General features: G+C 56.4%; 1 protein-coding gene across 1 annotated transcript; it reads right to left on the bottom strand.

Annotated features, from left to right (window-relative positions):
* Window positions 1–51: 51 nt before the first annotated feature.
* On the bottom strand, window positions 52–13,084 carry FAM222A (family with sequence similarity 222 member A). Its single transcript, XM_033518187.1, has 2 exons — window positions 12,932–13,084; window positions 52–2,574 (listed from the first exon to the last, which is right to left on the bottom strand). The coding sequence occupies exons 1-2, from the start codon at window positions 13,011–13,013 to the stop codon at window positions 1,367–1,369; spliced, it is 1,290 nt and encodes a 429-aa protein (XP_033374078.1). The 5' UTR covers window positions 13,014–13,084; the 3' UTR covers window positions 52–1,366.
* Window positions 13,085–20,157: the final 7,073 nt, after the last annotated feature.

Raw genomic sequence — 20,157 nt, 5'->3', positions numbered from 1 at the left:
TTTTTTTTTTTTTTTTTTTTTTTTTTTTTTTTTTTTTTTTTTTTTTTTTTTTTTTTTTTTTACTTTTTTTTTTCATTTTGTTTTCTCATTTTTAAAACAATATAGTGCAGCCAGCACTTCTCACAGTAGAATATAATGGTCAATTTTAGTATAAAAAAAAAACATTCTCAGAGATTTGTAAATGCACTTAGTGCTTGAACAGGCTTTCAGGGATACAGTACCTCTTTTCCGAGCACAATCACCTTGGGTTTCATCGGGATATTATTCTTCTTTTACCTTTAAACATCAAAACACTTTGTATTTCGTGGTGAGGAGCCTTTTGTAAATGAACAAATCTATTAAACGCAGAATTACACGGAGTGAATAACGGACCGTAATGAGCATTTTGGAATTGTTTGGGGTTGGTTGTTTTTTTTTTAAAAAAAAAAAAAAAAGAGAAAAAAAAAGGAGGTATGCGAGTGCCCTGGTACCGCGACCCAGGACCAAGGTAGAACCGACAGTAAGGGGGGAAATAAAACAGCCTGGAAGTGTGAGAGCCAGGGGGTTCCCGGGAGAGAGGGGCTGAGGGGGTCCCAAATCTCCTGGTTGAGTGAGAATAGGAGCCGTGGCCACTGTGGGGCCGGGCGAGAGGAGGATGAGGAAGAAGAGGGGTGGGAGGAGACTCTGTAGCAGCCAACACGTAGATGTACAGCCTAGTCAACTAAAAAAAAAAAAAATTAAAAAAAAAAAATCTGTTCAAGTTTTCAAGTGTTTTTCTTAAATAGCCTCCAGACTGTCCCCAGTTATTAGCTTTAATCAAAGCAGTGCAAGTTACGGACTTCAGCTACAGGTCAGGCGCCAGCTCCCTGCAGCCACGCTCCGGCCGCACGCCGGGCTGGCACTGGCCACCACTGGGCAGGCACTGGCCACCATGGTGCCAGGACCAGCCACTGTGGAGCCTCCTGGACAGCTGCCAGGTCAGCACCGGCCACCACAGAGCCCCCCCTGGCCACACCCTGGGCTGGGACCCACCCTGGAGCCTCCCGGCCGGCCACGACACCGGGCTCTGCCCCGCTCTGGGCACTGCCAGCGCAGCGGAGCCTCCCCTCCCTGGATAGCAGCAACTCGTAGCAATTCCCTGTTCACATTCGTGGAGATAAAATGATTTCTGAGCTATATAGACAAGCGGTCCTTCGGCCTCGGCTTCCAGCGGGTCGCGGGTGTGTCCAGTCTGGGGACCCCGGTGCAACGCCAGTGTCCCGGGAGCCCTTTCGGCAGCCGACCCCGCGTCCCCCTCCCTGTCCCCCCGCCCTCGCTGCCGCCGTCCGGTACCGGCAGCTCGCGCCAAAGTCCTCGCCCTGGGTTTGGGAAGAGCAGCATCAATCCCTTATCTGTAGACGGGCAGGCGGATGTGGGCGTGCTGGTGGTCCAAGAGCCTTGGCACAGACACGGTCTCGTAGCCCTTGCCCAGCATCTGCTCCTTGATGCAGGGCGGGTGGATGTCGTTGATGAGATACTCCAGGGACTGGAGGCTGCTGCTGAGGATGGAGGTATTGCAGAGGGTCTTGCTGGGCAGCCCCTCGGCCGGGGGCACCCCCAGCTCGCGGGGCCCGGCCCCCAGCTCCGGTGGGTTGTAACAGTCGCTGTTGGGGGTCACCAGGATGCTGTTCCAGGGGGGAGCGAAGTACTGCCCCACGGCGAAGTTGCCGTGCATGCAGTTCAAGGGCGACGAGCTCACCTTGTCAGCGGCGCCGCCCAGGCCGTACGGCCGCGAGGCACCCGCGCACGTCTCGGGGGATTTGCTGAGGGCCCCCCCGCCGCCGCTGCCCCCGCTGTACATTCGCAGGTGCTGCTGCTGCTGCTTCTGCTGCCACACCAGGTAGTCCATGCCCTCGGGGTAAACGCCCGCCTTGGGTCCCAGGGCGGCGGCCGGGTTGGAGCCCAGCGCCAGCTCGGCGCCCTTGCGGCACTCGGGCAGGACGGTGCCGCCGTAGCCGGGGCCGAAGGCGCCGTGCTTGGCCGGGCTGGGGTGGGCGGCCACGACGGCCGGGCAGCCGGGCTGGGCACCCTGAGCCTGGCACTGCTGATTGATCTGGTAGATGATGCTCTGGATGGAGGGCAGGTTGGAGGGCGGCAGGGCCAGGCTCCTTCCCGCCAGAGGCAGCACCGAGGCCGCCACCGTCACATTGGGGGGCACGGGACCCTCCAGCTGCTTCTGGCCGCCGTGGTAGCTCAGCTGCCCAGCGCAGGAGGGACCTTGAGCTAAAGTGCTTGAGGCGGGGTAGGGAGCGACGCCCACCTGGGCAGGCGAGAGCTTAGTCCGCTTCCCCTCCGAGTTCTTCACCACGCTTTTGCTGGAGGCTTTGACGATGGCCAGCAGCCCCTGGTAGCCGCCGGCGTGCAGGGGGTAGGGGCTGTACCTCTGCCCCGTGGTGTCATAGCCGTTCACCGTCCGGTTAAGGTGCTTGTGCTGGGGGACCCTGATGTTGGTGGGGAAGATCTTGATGGTCAGCGGGCTGTTGGCCACCTTCTGTGCGTAGGCGTCCAGCTCGGCGGGGCTGGGGTAGCGCGGGGAATGCATGGGGGCCGTCTCACCTGCGGGAGCAAAGCCTGGGATGAATCCAGTGCCACTGGGATGAGGGGACCCGGCCCCCCAGCACCATCCTCCCCCCGCCGGATCCCACCCGCTCCCGGCAGAAACCAGGTCACGGCACCGAGCTGTCCCCTCCCGCTGACGGGAGTCACTTGTAAGTGGCCTAAAATAAACTCGGTGTGGAGAATGGAAATGTCACTTTACCCAACGGGGGAATCTTTCTCTGAGATTGGATTTAAACTACATTATACAAGCAATTTCATGGGTGCTTTGCGCTGCTACGAGAACTTCACCAAAAATGGAAAAGCATTGCATTTACCAGCCATAAATCAGCAGTTCCTATAATGAGCACAAAAATGTCACTTTTATGCAATTTTACAGATGAACAAAACTGGTGAAATTAACTGTGGTAACCTACTGGAGTCAGCAAAAGCCACTGCAGAAAAAAAAAATTATATATGTATATAGTTTTGTTCCTTTCAAACTCTTTCCTGAGCAAGTTTCTGCCATTCTGGTGTGAAAACTCATTTGTCGTTCCCATTATACTTTCATTTGGAGTTTATCTTGAGTATCCAATGAGCCACCAACTGTGAAAATGATTAAATCTACAAAATCTATCTAATAGATGGAATAAATTAGGTGTTTAAAATCTCCACACACACTCACACACACACACGCAGGCACATGCACGTACACGTCAGCACATGGGGACGATGGCTGGTTCCCAGCTGGTTCCCAAAATTCCCAGCCCTGCCAAGGGATGTCTGTGGCTCACTGGGAATGCCAGACCTGGTGCCTGCACAGAGGAAGGTTTTGTAAGAGAGAGATGGTAAAACTGGGGGGATTGGGGAGGCCCAGCCTCCCCAGGCAGTGCAGCCCCCCAGTACCTGGAGCACTCTGCTCCCACTGCCACCAGGGTCAGCAACCCCTGATGCCACCACATCCTGGGTGGTAAAGTCACCATGGAAGAGCTGCACCTCTGGGTACATTCCACACTCCTTGTGAAGGGATTTCCTGTCCCAATCCTGCCCTGAGTGACATTTCCATGGCTGTGACATGGCTGTGACATGCCCGGATGAACCAGGTATTGGTTAAAAACAGGATTCAGCGGGAGGGACGCACTGGAATCTGTGGCTCTCCACATCACCCCCCACTCCCAGCAGCAATGGGGGGACACAGCAGTGATGCTGTGGGTGCTCTCCATGCTCTCCATCCCTGGCTACTCTCTGTGCTCTCCATGCTCTCCACCCATGGCCATTCTCCATGCTTTCCATCAGTGCAGCAATTGCCCAGGCAGGACGCAGTGTCTGTGCCAGCCATTGCTCCCATTAAGCTGATATTATGGGCTTTTTACAGGTGTCTTTAAATAGGCATTGTTATTAACAAGTGTATTAAGCCAATTAAAACCAACGCCTTTGAGGAGGATTTAATGGAACACAGGAGGAACAGCACCAGCAGCTCCCTCAGGCAGGACACGTGAGGACGTGTGGCACCAGGACATCCCAGGCACTGACCCCCAGCCTCTGGGAAGCTCCAGTGCTCCTGCAGAGCCAGCAGGGCACAGAGGGCACACTGAGGGGGCATGGTGGGCTCTGCTGGGCATGGGCACCCCCCAAGCCAGAGGGTGCAGGGGGCTGCAGATGGGACCCCTCTGCCCAGAGGCACGGCATGGAATGGCACAGCATGGAATGGCAGAGCATGGAATGGCACGGCAAGGAACGGCACAGCACACACATCTGCATTCCCCTTCATGCCAGCACCACTGTCCTTGGAGGTGGCAGCATCGCGAATACTCAATTAACATGACACTAATTAGCTGGTGACACTCGCAGAATCCCTAATGAGCCCATTCCGTGGAAATGCTCCTTTCCCAGGAAAAATATTAAAAAACCAAGGGGCTGTTGCAGGAGGGAGGGAAGGAGGTGGTGTCACCCGCGGGCACCGCGGTTCCCTGACGGGGACAACCAAAACCCTGTCCCCAAGCACTGGGGCTGCAGGTGACACTTCAGGGGTGACCCTGTGCCGTGGGACAGGCCCGGTGATCCGAGCCCGGCCGAGGGCATCCCACCCGCCAGCCCCGGCGCATGCCCGGAGCCGCCTTTGTCGCCTCCTTGCTCCAGCTGGGTTGGATGTGACAAGCCACCAATTCGTTGTGTTGTCACATCTCAGGGTGACGCACCGCACCCCCGCCGGGAAAATTACAGAGCGGCCGCTTTCCCGGCGGCTGCCGGCACGCCGGCGGCTGCGGCGCTGCCGCTCTCCGCAGTAATTACTGCTTTCCAGCGGGCTGTAATTGCTGCAAGATGCAAACTCGCCCGAGCCACCGCGGCACCGGCGGCACAGCCGGCCCTGACACGGCCGCTCGCTGTTCGTCCTCCGCGTCCGTGCCCTGAACTTGGAGCATCAGAGCCCACCCATCGGAGCTGGGCAAGGGATCCCCCGGGCTGCTGGCACAGTCATCACCACCATCTCTTGCCATCCCTAAAGCCAGCCCAGCCCCTGCCAGTGCCCAGTGCCCAGCAGCAGCCCCTTCTTCCAGATGTTTCCCTGCCTCCCAGCTCCCTCCCTCACTGACATTCCCATGGGATGCGTCCGGCACCCCCCAGCTCCCCCTCCCTCCCTGACCTGCTCTATTTTTCCAGCCTGCACTCAATAACGGCTAAATAATTGAATCTGCTCAGCAGCCAAAGATTTGGTTTGAATTTTATTGGAATTTTAAATTGTTTTGTTTCTTCAGTATTTTATTACTGTAAATGGAAAATGCATCGCCCGCAGTAATAATCCGATGGCTTTTTATATTACTCTGAGCTTCTGCTTGGAGCATTATTGGAAAGCCAGGCAGAGAGGAGACCCTGGCTAATGGCAGCACGGGCTTATGAGATTACGCCTCCAGCTAAACAACTTTTTACTTTAGCAAATTGGCCACCAAACCCAGTCCCAGACACAGATGTAAATCCCAGACCCCGCTGGGGATGCGGTCCGGAATAAATCTCGGTTTATGCAGCAGGGAGCTTTGTGCCCAGAGCAGCAGGATGAGGCAAAATGTCTGACAGGGACCAGGGATGGCTGCAGGAAGGGTGGGAGAAACCACTCCCAAAAGCCTCCTCTAACGTGCCCACCTGCTGCCAGCACCACTCAACATCCACCACATCCCCCTCACATTCAGCATTCCCTGCATCTCACAAATCCCCCACATTCATGGTATTCCTTGCATCCCCTGCACTCCTCTGACCCCAGGTGTCCCCAGGGACCCCCACACCGTGCCCAGCTGCAGCCACTGCCCACGAGGTCTAGGAAAAAAAAAGGAAGATGGGAAAAAAAGAGGGAAAGGAAGATAACCAGGGTCTGCTTGGTTAAAGCAGTTGTGGGATCAAAATGGCACCAGGAAGGATGCTCAGGACCAGGAAGGACACTCAGTATTGGCAAGGATGTTCAGGATCAGGAAGAAGGTTTAGAACCAGGAAGGACAGAGTGGATCCTCACTGCTAGGAAGGATGCTCGGTACTGGGAAGGATGCTCCAGACCAGGAAGGACAGGATGGACACCCAGCAGAATTTCCACTGTGTCTGTGCGTCCCCCAGGCTGGTGCTGGAACAACATCCCTGGCTGGGATCCCTCTTCCCTGGAGGAGGATGAGCATGGCAATTTGTGCCTTTAATTTCCAGTCCATGAGACTGTACTGCCCAGCTCTGGAAGGGGATGGGGAGCAGGATGTTTGGGTGCACAGAAGGAACAATGTGGGGACCAACACCAGCAGCAGCACAGCCCTGAGCAAGGACTCCTGAGGGAGAATCCGAGTGGGAACGTGGCAGGACACGGCACGTCACTGGTTAACAGCAGCACGAGAGAAACGTGCTGCTCCCTCCCTCCCTCCCCCTCATCCCTTCCGAGATAAGATGGGACAATCCTTATTTTTACACATCGAAGGCGCTACAATATTTTGCAATAAATGAAAGAAGTAATCTCGGCAGGGAATCTTTATAAAGCTGCCGAAGGCGACGTGTGGCTGGAAGCTTCCCAGCGCCGGGGATGGGCCTCGCCTTCCCCTGGTCCCAAGGGAAAACGCTTTTCACCCCTTTTTTCAGATGGGAAAAAAGCTGCAATGGAGGGCTCGGCCCCAAAAAAGCAGCTCAAGGAAAGCGTCTGCCCCAGCTCTGTCTTCACGTGGTCCCATTGCCACATCCACCCTGGGAAGGGGAATTTTCCTGATGCTCTGAGCATCCTACTCAACCTCGCCCTCCCTGCTCATCCTCACCCTCCATCCCTGTCCTGCCCTGCCCCTCTCCCACAACAGCACTGGCATTTCCAGCCCTGGTTTGTTCCTGCCCGGCCTCTCTGAGCCAGCAGGGCGGAAGGGCAGCAATTAGGCAGGATTTTTAATTGGCAGAGGGGGCAGGAGTGGTGGGAAGGGGAGCGAGGCTGGGCGGAGGCAGGAGCACACTGGGGACCTGAGCAGCCGTGCCAATGGCTCTTATTAAAAATAATAGTGCTGCAGCCTCCAAATGAATTAAATTCTGTGAGAGCAGAATTTAAGAGAGCAGACCCAGCTTTGGGACCAGGATCCCTGTTCCCCTCACAGCAAGGCCATCCCAATGCCTTCAAAGCTTTGAAAAGCATCAAAAATCCCCTTTTTCTCTGCCTGCCACACTGGGAACAGATTTTGTAAGAGCTAAACCCTAAATATTTGCAAAACACTTGGAAGAAACCTCAATATTTGGAAAACACTTGGAAGAAAACAAACAAAAGCTGCTACATTTAACAAATCGAGACAGTCCTTCAAGTTTTGGGTCTGTGCCCCAAGTAGCAAAGCTGCCTGGCAGGATCTGGCTGCCCTGGAGGGCAGAGCCTGGCACAGCTGGCACACGGAGCCGGTGACCCCCAGCCAAGGGCAGGGCAGACTCCAGAGGGTCCCAGATGGAGCTGGGGGATGGCTGGGGGATGCTGCCCTGCCCAGACCAGGGTGACCAACGGGTGGGCACGGGGTGTGGGGAGAGCAGCCACGAGTCACCCGTGATTTTTGGGTGCTGCCTGGCGGGCAGGGGGTCTGTGCGGGCACTGTGCCCCCCGCTCCGGGCGGGTTGGGCGGCTGCCAAACCCCCAGCCCTCCCACCCCGCTCCAGCGGCCGTTTCTATGGTGACAGTGTCCCCAGGATGGGTGGCGCAGAGGCCACCGCGCCGCCGCGGATGCCGTGGGGGTCCCTGCCCCTCCTGAAGGGACAGCACCACCCGTGACCAGCACCCTGTGCCATCCCCAAAATCGCCACGTCCCCGCAGCAGAACCCCCCGGCACCGGTGTGGAGCGTCCCCGGTGCCAGGAACCGAGACAAACACGCCCCGGCTCCGGGGGCTTAAATTAAACCAACTCCAGCAATAATAGCGGGAGAAATCCATCTGAATAACCGTAGGTGGCAAACCCCGCGCGGCAGCGCCGGAATCTGCAAAGACAACAAAATTCATGACAAAGCACAAAGGGAAGCGCCGGGCTCGCCGTCCCCAGATATTCATCCGTTAACACGTTCCCTTTTTAGGCTGACATGTCATTTCAGACGGGCCTTTCTTCCTCCCCTTTCTTCTCCCCCTCGTCGCGCGCGGCTCTGCCGAGGCGGCTGCTGAATTGGATCACCTCGGGGCGAGCACTTTATTATCTGCAGTCAAAGCGTCACCACAAATACCCGTCTACACACACACGTGTCACTTCCCATTTGTCTCCTCCACGAGGTATTAGCGCGGCACCGGCGCCGTGCTCTGTGCCACGCCGGCCACTGCGCCACCGCGGCCACCGCGGCCACCGTGCCACCACGGCCACCGCGTGGGGATGCGCCGGTGCAGCCCCAACGCCGTCCTGGTGCTGTCCCAATGTCACCCCAATGCCATCCTGGTGCTACCCCAGTGTCACCCTAATGGCACTGATGCCACCCTCACCATACTCAAGCGCCGCCTCAGCTTCACCACCATGATGCTGCCGCAATGTCACACCCAAATGTCACCCAACGCTGCCCTGAGGCCACCCCAACACAACTGCCACCCCAGTGCCACCTATCTGAAGCCAACAGAGCCCTAAAGCCACCCCAAAGGCATCCTGAGGCCACCCCAACACAACCACCACCCCAATGGCACCCCAGTGCTGTCGCAGTGCCACCTTTCAGAAGCCCTGGTGCCATCCTGATGCCATCTCACCACAGAGCCTCCGAGGGAGCCTGGGACCAGGAGGGGACCCCACCATCTCTGTTGGCCCTGCACCTCACCCCAGCTGCCCCCAGCCCCTCAGCTCACTCCTCCACAGCCAATTATTATTTGAATTAAATTAAGACACGGCTTCTGTACCTGCTGAGGGGAGCAGGGTGGGCAAAGCACGCCCAAAGCAAGGTGCCCCACCCTGGGGTCTGCCAGTGCCCAGGAACCTGCTCTGTGGCCAATGGACCTTCACAGTCCTGGGAAGTTTGGACACAAACCAAACCTTCTCGTGTGCTTTACCATTACCAGCCAAGCCCACCCCAGATCCAGGGCTCTGACCTGGGGGGAGATGGGCACGGAGCAGCCCCACCTCACCCTCCTCACGTGACCAATGGAAAGTGTTTTTGCAGCGATTCCTGGCTGGGAAAGTGCAAGTCAACAGCACATTCTGGGCCCAGCAGTTAATTGAACTCCTTTTTATGGCACGTATATAAATACACAGAACCATCATTAACCGATCCCTTCCAGAAACTGAAAATGAAAGAATTAATCTTACTTCACTCATGTGTAACCCCTCATGAAATTAAAATGATATTTTATGGGTGTGTACAAAAGCAAAGCCTCGCTGCAGCCACTCTAATGAAAATGCCCTTGGAACAAGCAGAATTGGGTAACGAGAAGCCATTAAATGGGGCCTCATCCCGTGTGCAATTAACGGGTTTATCACTGATGAGAGGCCCCACAGGTGCAGGGAGAGCTGTGGGTGACCCTGGAGCTGTGTCCCTGGCACGGAGCCCTGGCCATCACCTCTCATTAGGGCCATCCCCTCTTCAGTGTTTTAATGCCCAGATGGGCCCCGGGAGGGTTTGTGCCAGCCCCAAAGAGCTGCTCATCCCACTGTCCCCGTGGGGCCGAGGTGACAGCTCCCATGGGACCCCCGGCAGGGAGGATGTGAATGGTGAAAGAATCCCCTGACTGGTTTGGGCTGCAGGAACCTCAAAGCTCATCCCTGCCATGGGCAGGGACACCTTCCACTATCTCAAGTTGTTCCAAGCCCTGTCCAGCCTGGTCCTGGGCACTTCCGGAGATCCAGGGGTGGGCACAGATTCTGTGGGCAACCTGTGCCAGGGCCTCACCACCCTCAGAGGGAAGAATTTTTTCCCAAAATCCCATCTACCCCTGCCCTCTGGCAGTATGAGGCCATTCCCATTCCATCCTGCCATTATTTTATAAATAATCCCTCTCCATCTTTCTTGTAGGCCATGCAGGATGTTCATGAGGTTTACCTCTGTGAACTCCCCAGGGCTCCCAGCCCCTTTAGGGGGACACACATCCTGCTCCCTGCCATGCTCCCAGCCCCAGGCTGGCTGGAGGAGGGCACATGGAAAGCAACATTTCATTAAATATCATCCACTGCTCCATGACTGCTGAGAGTGGGAGCAGCAAAGAGTTTGGCCAAGCTGAGAGAGGCATTATTTGATTTATAATTTAAATAAAGCTCAGGATTCCTGTAATGCGCCCAGGATAAAATCAAAAGGGACCAGGCTGCTGGAGTTAATTGGACGTGATATTTTCCTGAGGTTGCTGCCTCTCTGCAGGCTCCTGCTCCTCTGCTGGAGGCAGGAGGCACAGGCAGGGCTGGAAGGGGTCTGGCACCTTCCTGCATCCTCCTCAAGGCATGCCAGGCTGGTTCCTACGGAACAGCCTTGGGAATACCGCTGGCAACAGCTGCAAAGTCACCTCCAGCTTTATCAGGATGGATTTTGTGGGATGCTCCGGGCCCGCTGGGGCACCGAGATGGGGAGACAACAATCAGCAGGAAAGGCCAGGGGCAGAACCGGGGGGTGAAGGCGCCTGCAGCTCCCTGCACAGGCAGGAAAACGAGTCAGCTCACCTTTTACGTGAAATTAATACCAAAATTAATCAGCGGTGTGGGCAGGATAATAGGATTTCACAGTGGTGCCGGGCCAGACAGCCAGTGTGCCGAGAGCCAGACTCATTTAATATCGACAGAAACAATGCCAGAGGACAGAAATAAGACCCATAAAGATAATTACTGAGATACTCAGGAGCAAATTAAGTAATCAGAGGCACTTCTAAATTGCGGCTGGTTTGAAGAGCGCGCTCTCGGCGCCGATTCCCTGCGCGGGCGTTCCGGTGGCGGCGAGAGCTCGGCCCCACAGCGGCTCCTGGCCTCTCCACCGTGCTTCCCACAGGTGCCATAAATAAGGAAAGGAAAATTGTATTCCAAGCCAGATGCGTGGCCCTGGATGTCACCTGCAATTTAATTTGCGCTGGCAGGAGGCAGAGAGGAGCGAGACGTGCCGGATTTGCCCGTAATGAGCGGGAACATACGGGCAGCTAAACTTTGATTAAGGTGACCTGGTTGGTGGCAGCTGGTGGCGAGCGTGGCGTGGGGGTCTGGGTGGGAGCTTGGCTGCTGCCACCCATCCTGGGGGACACAAGTCTCTTGGAGATCTCAGGTGAGCACGGTCCTGCCTGAAGGATGGGGTGAGACCGGTCAAAAACTCTCTTTTCTCCCCATACCTGCCAGGGTCTGGGGTGGGGTCAAACTTCTGCCCTCATCCCACTGGCACAACTCCGGGATCCTGGGGTTGGGACCCTCCCAGGACACAGGCAGCTGTATCCAGGAGCATTTCTCACACCCATGGCACCATTTGTGACACCACATGAGGGCTCCTGCTTCCCAAACCTCCTTATTTCAGCACCTGTGGCAGGGTGGGAAACGCTAGAATGCACTGACTCCCTCAGCAGAAAGGTGCCTCTGGGCTTTGTTCCATGAGCTGAGACAGTCCTTAGCTCTGAGCTGCATCCAGGGAATGCTGTGGGGACCCAGCAGCTGTATCCTGACCTCAGGACCACTATGAGCTCACACAGATTCTCGGTGCTGAACACCTCCAGTCTGCAGAAAACCCTGTCAGGCTCATCCTGCCCGTGGGTCCCAGACCATGTGGGCATGGCTGAGCTCATCATTCCAGGGCAATGAGGTGCTCCAGGAGCCTCTCACCAGCCCTGTGCCACCATGGTGCTCAGGCGTGACAGATTATGAATCATTTTACAAGAGCAGCATCCTTTTTCCTTCAGACACCAATAAGGAGGAGACCTGGGAGGCACTGCATGCTCCAGTGCAGTGCAAACTGCACCTGGGTGCCCAAAACCCCACCTCTGCCCTGGTGTCCTGTTCCCTGTGCTGGCCACTGGGGAGCTTCACACAAAAAAATCATGGAATGCAGAATGGTTTGTGTTGGAAGTGACCTTAGAGATCACCCACTTCCCTCCGCTGCCATGGGCAGGCACACCTGCTGCACACCCTGTCCAGCCTGGCCATGAGCACTTCCAGGATTAAAAGAACTTCCAAGGATAAATAACCCTCCAGGCTGGCAGTGCAATGCTGAAGCGATGCCAGGGGTCCCAGGGAGGCTGAGCATCATCCAAAATCCACGCCCAGCTTGCCCAAAGCCCGTGCCCAGCTCACCTGGCTGCTCAGGGTGCCCAGGTAGAGGGGAAAAAAAAACATCTATGGGAAAATCCAGCTCATTAAACAAACACCCAGGGGCTGTCACAGCCTAACAAGCAGAGCTTTAGCAGCTGATTTGTCTTCAGCCGGCAATGTTTAAAAATCCAACTGAGACCAGCAGAAAAATATCCACTCCCCTCTTTAAAACACACATTCATCACTTGAGAATCTTAATGCGTCTTTCCCAGCCGGGGAGGTCAAACACGCCTGCCTAAAGCAGGCTCATTAAATATACATTTAATCACGGTTTGGATTGAGAGACAAAGGCTGGGAGAGACAGGTGCTCTGCCGGAGTGACCTTTTGGATCCCATTTTAATGTAACTAGTTTACAGCTTATCTGAAAGGCCAGCTCCTGGGGAAGGCGAGCTGCGGCAAAACGGGGAAAGTAATTAGGGGGGGAAGGGCTGGGGAGGTTTGGGGGGCCGACTGCACCATCCTCTGCCGCCGCCACGCTTCCCAGGCAGCTCTGCAACGTTTGCTGAAGTTGGACTTATCAACCACAGAACCCAATTTAATTTGCTTATCTTGGCTCCTTCCTCCCCCTCTCCTCCCCGCTTCTCCTGCTCTTTTTAATTATCGGTTAAATAAATGTCTTTTTCAATAAGGAAAACAGCATCAAAGCGGGCGCCCGCCCTCAGGCACTTACACTTGCGTGGCTCCAGCGCCTTGTTGGGGCAGGGGAGGTGCTGGGCTGGGGGGTTCTGAGTCCTCTGCAGGCAGGCCAGCATGGTCTGGGCTTTCCTGCGGGCGCTGCCGCCCTGCACCCTGCAAGAGAGGAGACACCTGGTGAGCCAGGGACCTGCCACCCCCTGCCACCACCCCCTGCCACCACCCCCGCGCCCACCCGGCAGGAGCTCCTCAGCACTCAGTGCTTTTGCTCCTCTGGAGATAAACAACTAACTCTGAAAGCCTGAAATGAATAGGGATGTATATAAAATAAATATGAAGGTCTCAGCGGGTGATTTGCGCTTCCTGCGGAGCTTTCTGCCGTTCCCACCGGGAATGTGGCAGAGCCGGGGTGTCCCGGCAGTGCCAGACCGCTCTGCCGGCGTGCCAGCCGGTGCCAGCCTCACGGAGTGACCCCGGACAAGGCTGGGGAAAGACAGTGTTAACATCCCAGCCGGGGTCCTGGGATCTGTCACCAGCTCCCAGCTGGCATCAAAATCTGCTCGACAAAAGCTGGAGGGGTCAGGCCAACGTCGTCGTCACCACGGTGCTGCTCATTGTACATCCTTGCCCAGCCGCTGCCGGCACCCTGAGTTATAACCAGTTGCTGCTGACACCCTCCCACTGCTCCAGCTGGCGCAGGGAGCGGTATTCCCACTCGGAGAGTGCAGGGAGACGTGGGCAGGAGCAGCAGAAAAGCAGGCGTGGTGCCCATCCGCCAGTGTTTCGGCTGGTTTCAGTTTCTCAGGCTGGTTTATGGATGGCTGGGGGTCACAACTGGACATCACGGATGGGTGTCACTGCTGGGTACATCACTCCTTCTTCTCTGCTGTGGGGGAATTGAGCCCTCCTGCAGACATCTGGGATGTTTCCCGCATGTCCCAGTGCATGTGGTGTGGTGGCCTCAGGAGTGTGGTGGTCTCAGGCAGGCACTGGCAGAGCCTGTGACCATCAGCACCAGGAAACAAAGCATGGATGGATGCTCCCTGAGCTGTGCCCAGGGCTCTCCAAGCTCTGCTGGTTTAAATGTCACCTTTCAAAACAGCTTCGTAGCCACCACGAAGGACAGGACACCACAGGACCTGTGCTGCTCGCTCCTGCTCTGTGCCCTCCACCAGGCAGGGGGTGCCAGGCTCTGGGATAATCCCCAGGATGGGATCCATGCAGGGTGTCCATGCCTTCACTGGGCTCATCAGGCTCAGGGTCTCATCCCGACTCCCCCAGCAAACCAGGGACAAGGAGAGACTTGTCGGCAAAAGGTGTGAGTGAGGAAGAGGAGGAGGAGGAGGGGAGGAAGTCATCTAATACCGAGCAGGTGTCTGGAGAACCCAAATTGTGCTGTTTTCTCCTAATAATGAAGTATTCATGAGTAAAAGCCTTTTTCACTACTTTCTTAAGATACTAATTTCACAACAAGCGCCTTGTTACCATGCAATTATTCCAATCGTGCATTTCTCCCAGATTCCATCTGTCCTCGCGCTCTCTAAATGAAAGACAATCATGTAACCACCTTTCATTATTCACTATTTTACTTTCAGCAAAGGTACCCTGAAAGAAATGATTTCCTCTGAAAGGGACTTTTATTCAGTTTCAAAACCAATTTTCTCCTATTACTGTCTTAAAAAAAAAAAAGGAGGGGGGCAGGGAGGTGTTTTTATTTCATGCATTACATATCCTTTGTTAACGCAGCTCGCAGTAAAAGCAGCCGTATCCATTTTCTGGCTTCGATTTCTGGTAATTTTAAAATATGCCATTACAATCAGGCAGAAATTATACAGTTTGAAAAGAGAATGAAGTGCTTCTTATTCAGAGCCTGAGCGCACTTGACTGCCAGGAGTTCTCCTCTCCCCGCCGGGACTCGGGGTTCATTACGCAGCCCCGCTCCCGGCGCCTCGGCTCCCCCGGCACGTGCCCAGCGCCCGGATTTTCTGTGACCCCAACCTCGTCCCCATCCCTGTCCCCGAGGGGTGGCCCTGGTTCAAAGCACCCAAGGCCGTGCAGGGGATGGATGACGGCACCGGCTCCCGCCGTACCTGAGCCCGAGCTCCGCGGTGACCTCAGGGCTGGCGTCCCGCCGGGTGTCACCATCTGGCCGATTAGCGGCGGACGTCACCCGCTCCCTGCGCCGAGGCAGCTCCTGGCGGGGACACTGACCCCTGTCCCTGGCAGACACGGGCGGCGTGGGCGGCTCGTGCCACTGCCGGATGCTGATCGGATCCCTGGTGGTCCCTGGGGCACGTGGGGCGAGGAGGAAGCACCCAGGGGTCACCGAATCCACGTGCTGGCATAGGGAGGGTGCGGATGGCACCTGGCACAGGAGCTGAGGGCACCCTGAGGGCCCAGCAGGTCCCTGGGGACACCCCCAGCACTGCTCTCTGCGCCCTGCCACGCACAGCCCAGCTCCCTCCCGGAGCCATCCCGACCCTGGGCACGGATCACGGCCGGCAGCGGGCGGGAGAGGCGCGGGAGCCACACGCCAAACTGAATAAAGCCACCCATTAATTCAGCCCCTGTCGCTGCCCCCGTCTCCCGGCGTCTCGCAGCAGAGATGATTTTTCCGACAGCCACGCTGCGCCGCGCCCCACCCTCAGAGGCACGCTCAGAACCGGGAAGGCTCCGGTGCCACGGCCCCAGAAGAGCGTCCATCTGTCCACCCAGGCACCCTGCTGGGAGCCCCAAGCCCCAGAAGGCCCGTGGGCGAGCGGGTGGGCGCCTGGCACAATGGGCATCTGTGCCACGGTGGCATTTCGCTAATGCTGCTCCGAAAAGCCCCTGAATCAGCTGATGGGAATTGGGCGCTGGGCTGTCCAACGCTTAGCGCCGGCTTAGTTAGCTCCATCTGCATTTGAACTAATTCCAATCAGCAGGATCCGATTTAGTTCAAGCTGCTCTGGCTCTTTCGTGGCAGGAAAGGCAACACTCAGCAGTTTTGCTGGAACGCCCCAAGTCCGCACGGCCTCTGCCCGGGCTGTGCCCATGGACCCACCACTAGCCAGCACTGGGGCACAGCGTGAGTCCCACCAACAGTGGGGTCCCTTGGGGACATCTGGAGCAAGATCCCCCAGGAGCTCCAACCCCACATCCCACAACTGTGGCATCACAGATTGACAGAATGTTTTGGGTCGGAAGGGACGTTAAAGCCCAAGTTCCAAGCCCTGTCCAACCTGGCCTTGAACGCTTCTAGGGATGGAGGAGCCACAACTCCATCCTTCCCCTCTCCCACCCCTCCATCCTGCCCCACACCCAGCTAATCCATCTCGACATCGCACTATTTATAAGCCCAAGGTCTTTGTGACTTTAATAAAAAACACCACCCTCTATGTCTAAAGCCCCAGTGATGGGAGGGTTTGGCACCTCCTCTGACATCAGCAGTTGATAAGTCGGGCTTATCTCCTCCGAGAGCCCTGCGAAGGTCCCTCCGGCGAGATAAGGCCGGCGCAGCTGTCGATAGAGGCTTTTGCAGGCGAGGATTTAGATAAAAGAAAATGTGACGGGAGGGGGGAGAAAAAGAAAAAAGGAACTTTTAAAGTCTCAGCCTGAAGTGGGTCTGTGCAGCTGCTGAGCTGTGGCAGGGCAGGGACGGTGAGGGACAAGGTCTTGGTCACCATCCAGGCTGTGGTGGAACATGTCCAGATCCTTCCCCGCGTGTTATCGGGGTGCAATCCCATAAAAAAGGAGCTTTTGGGGTTAGGAGGGGAAAGGGGGGCAGGACCAGGGATGCTGCAAAGCTGTTTGAGTCACACCATGGCCATGTTCCCCCTGGCTGTTAAAAGCTAGCAGCGGGTTTGGCACAAGGACAGGAGATAAGAGGTCACCCTGGCTGGGAGAGGCACAGGAGGCTCCTGACAGCGCCAGACGGACACACGGACAGCGCAGGGCGAGGCCAAGGCTGGCAGCAACCAAAGAAACAAAGCAAAAGCCCTCACTGGCCCCTGGTGTGCAAAGTACACCCGAAGTACAACTGGGAACACCCTGTCCTTCATCCCTCCAGGGACAGAGGAGAATCCAACCACAGCAGCAGGGAGCTCCTGCTCCTCACAGCCCCGGCGACATCGGAGCTCCCTCTCACTGCCCCCATCACCACCGATCTCCCATCCGATGGCCAGGGTGAGCAGTGCCAGAGGAGGAAGGATTCCCCTCTGCACACAGTGGATGCCCACCCCATTGCAGGGCGAGCGGGATTTTGGCTGGTGCTGCTGCCTGGCACTGCCGTACCCATCTCCCATCCAGATTTAGGGTGGAGGGGATGCCACAGCTCAAGCCTACAAGGGCTGAGCACAGAAAGGTCACCCCACTCTGAAGCACATTTTATCAGGTAAAATAAAACCCAAAGTTTGTCACCAAAGGTGCTGTCGGTCACCCCACGACCTTCCCTCGCCCGACCTTCCCTCATCCCGCCTGGCTAATCCGCTCCCCTCCGCGTGCTCCAGCCCCAGGCCTTTCAGGGGGCCCTGTTAATAATTAAATGTTAATCTAAAAAGCAATTTTAGCTGCAGTGCTGCAGATCTGGTTAGAGATTACATTAGCATGTAAGAGTCAAGGGTAATTTTCTCTAACCCCTCTTGTGATCTTTAAAACCCGCAGATCTTAAAGCAACACCAGCTCCTCTGATTAAAATTGGAAGCTGGGGTTTGCGACGGATAATGATGCTGGAAGTGATTATTTTGCTGCTCAGGGTCTCACTGGGATGTTGGGGCTGTGGGGGGCTGGGGGAGAGGCCCACAGCAGCCAAGTGGTTTCTCCCAGCCCATGCTCTGTGGAAATGCCAGCACTGAGCAGAGCTGTGACACCCTGAGCATCCCCATCTTCCACTTTTTTGGGCTTCTGAGACTCCAGGATGGCACAGAGCCCACCAGCTGTGGCACAGTGCCAGGGACAGAGTGGCACTGGACACCAGGACCCTCACTGCTGCCATCCTACAGCAGCATCTCATGTCTCTGCCATCCCACCCAGAGATGAGGTTTCTGCTCTCATGGAAGCTCCAAGGAGAAACCCCTTGGATTGTTCAAGAAAGTCAACATCAAAAAATATCCCAAAATAACATTTTGCTCACAAGCAGGACCAAAGGAACTGGGACAGGGCACGGCAAATCACCTCCTGAGCACCTCCAAAGACCCTATGGAAGAAACACGGTATCAGATGTGTCCGTAACGATGGAATTTAAAAAAACCCGACAATTCGAGTGCTGTTGAGCATTTGCAGACGTCCCCGTGCAGGGCTCGGGCGGCCTGGTTAAATTTATGTGTCAGCTTTAAGGAGGCCTCTCATCAAATGAGCTATTTTGGGCAGAGATTAAAGATCTATTTTTGCTGCGAGCGGGAACAGCTCTCGAACAGGTTAATAATGATTCTGGAAAGCCGAGCGCCTCCAGCACCTTGGGTGAGGAGCCCAGAGCCCTGGGTGCTGTTGGGGGGCTCCTGGGGCTCCCCGAGCCAGCAGGGTGAGGGATCACAGTGCAGCATCCCCCCGCCCCGCTGCCATCCTGCCGGGGAGGAAGGAACCCCGCGTGCCGTGGTGGGCGCCGAGCAGCCGTGGGTAATTGGAAGTGGCAGACGCTGGCACGGCGCTGCCGAGAAGGTCATTACGTGGGGCTGGGAACAAAATGCCAGCAGCGAGGGGGGAGCGGCCCCGTTAGCAAAGGTCAGGGCCCCGCTCGGGTGCCGTCGGTGTTTTTGGCAGGGCTCAGCCCTGGCTGTGTGCACCGAGGTCCCGGCAGGGCCAGCGCGCAGCGGGCGGGCAGGATCTGCCAGGTCCTGCCAGACGTGTGCAGACGTGTCCCCTCGATGTGGCACCAGCTCCTCAAAGCAAAACCTCACTGATCTGACAGAGTGGTGCCGTGCCTTGCTCCTGCACATGGATTGGGAACAGGGAATGGGGGTAACTGGCCATCATGGATGCTCACGGGCTTTTGGTCTCAGCCCCAGTACAGATATGGGATCAACCAGCAGAAAAGCCAAGCAGCCCCAAAGAGCAGCAACTAAAGCACTCTGGACCCCAACAAGCCAGGAGCCAACCCCAGCGTGGGCAACCACACCATGGGCACTCGCAGCATCCACGTCTCCAGCTGAGACCCAACAAACTCAGCAGTGCAGAGACCAAAGCTCCCCATCACAGCTCCTGTCCCTTCCTGGCTCATTCCTGCCTCATCCCAGGGGTTCGATTGTCCCCTGCAGTGACAGTCCCTGTGCTCCCACGGCCATGGGTGCCCCGTCCAGCCGTCCCACACTCGGCAGCCGGGCGCGCTCCACTCTGTAATTACAGCCCCAAGTGCCGGAGCTGTGAAAGAATCTGACGAAGGAATCCAGGGTAGATCGTGCTGCTGAAATTACTATAATCAAAGGCTTTCACAAAGGCTTCAAATGCAACCAATTACCCTGAAAGGCGAGGCAAGAAAGAAAACAAATTAACATGTTTGCACAGAGACTCGGCGCAGTGCACACATCGCCCCGCGCCACCCTCGACCCCTGGCTGGCCGCTGCTCTCCATCCTCAGTCCTGCTCCCCATCCCTGGCTACCCTCTCCTCATCCCTGGCTACCAGCTTCCCATCCCCATGGCTGGGCCCTATCCCACATCCTGCTCTGCTCGCAGCTGCACACAAAGGGGCTCTGTGCCCGTCCTTCACCCCGCAGCCGCCCACTGCCCCACCGGCACACAAAAGCCCTGCCTGTGCCACGGCCGGCTCCAGCGCAGGCTCGGGGGCTTGCCAGGCTGGCCTGGGGAAACCTCCCTCGCTCCTTCCCTCCTCCCCCAGCGCTGGAGGGGTCCCCAGGCTAAAGGAGGGGAGGGGGGATCCTCAAAGGCACCCATTGAGCAGCCCTGAGTTGCCCACCAACAGCTGGGGAAGCCTCTCACAGCGGGGACCCCCCCACCCTCCCCTCCTTACGTTCCACTTCGTCTGCGCTGCCCGTCTGGGGGGAAAAAAAATAAAAATCAACCTCTTCCTTTTAATATTTAACACGAGTCCATCACCCTCAGTCTATTTGGTAACACAAAGCTCTGGAGATTTAAACCCTTCTCACCCCGAGAGATGGAAATGAATGGTGCTCTTTAATGAGCTGGTTCAGCAGAAAAGATAGATTTCCAAGATTACTGTAGGAATTCTTATAATTGATGTGTACTTTTGTAACAAGGATTATACCACCATCCGGTCAAGTAATTCCGGCTCTTCCCCCCCCACTTTTCCCAGGCTCAGCCCGCTTTTGGGG

This window comes from Parus major, chromosome 15 (genome assembly GCF_001522545.3).
Source record: "Parus major isolate Abel chromosome 15, Parus_major1.1, whole genome shotgun sequence".
NCBI lineage: Eukaryota > Metazoa > Chordata > Aves > Passeriformes > Paridae > Parus > Parus major.
This window is presented reverse-complemented; position numbering and strand designations above follow the sequence as displayed.

Coding starts and splice junctions, on each gene's coding strand:
- FAM222A (XM_033518187.1), bottom strand. CDS start 13,013: ATGCTGGCCTGCCTGCAGAGGACTCAGAACCCCCCAGCCCAGCACCTC. Junction 2,575..12,931: donor GGCGCTGGAGCCACGCAAGT/GTAAGTGCCTGA, acceptor TTGCTCCCGCAG/GTGAGACGGCCCCCATGCAT.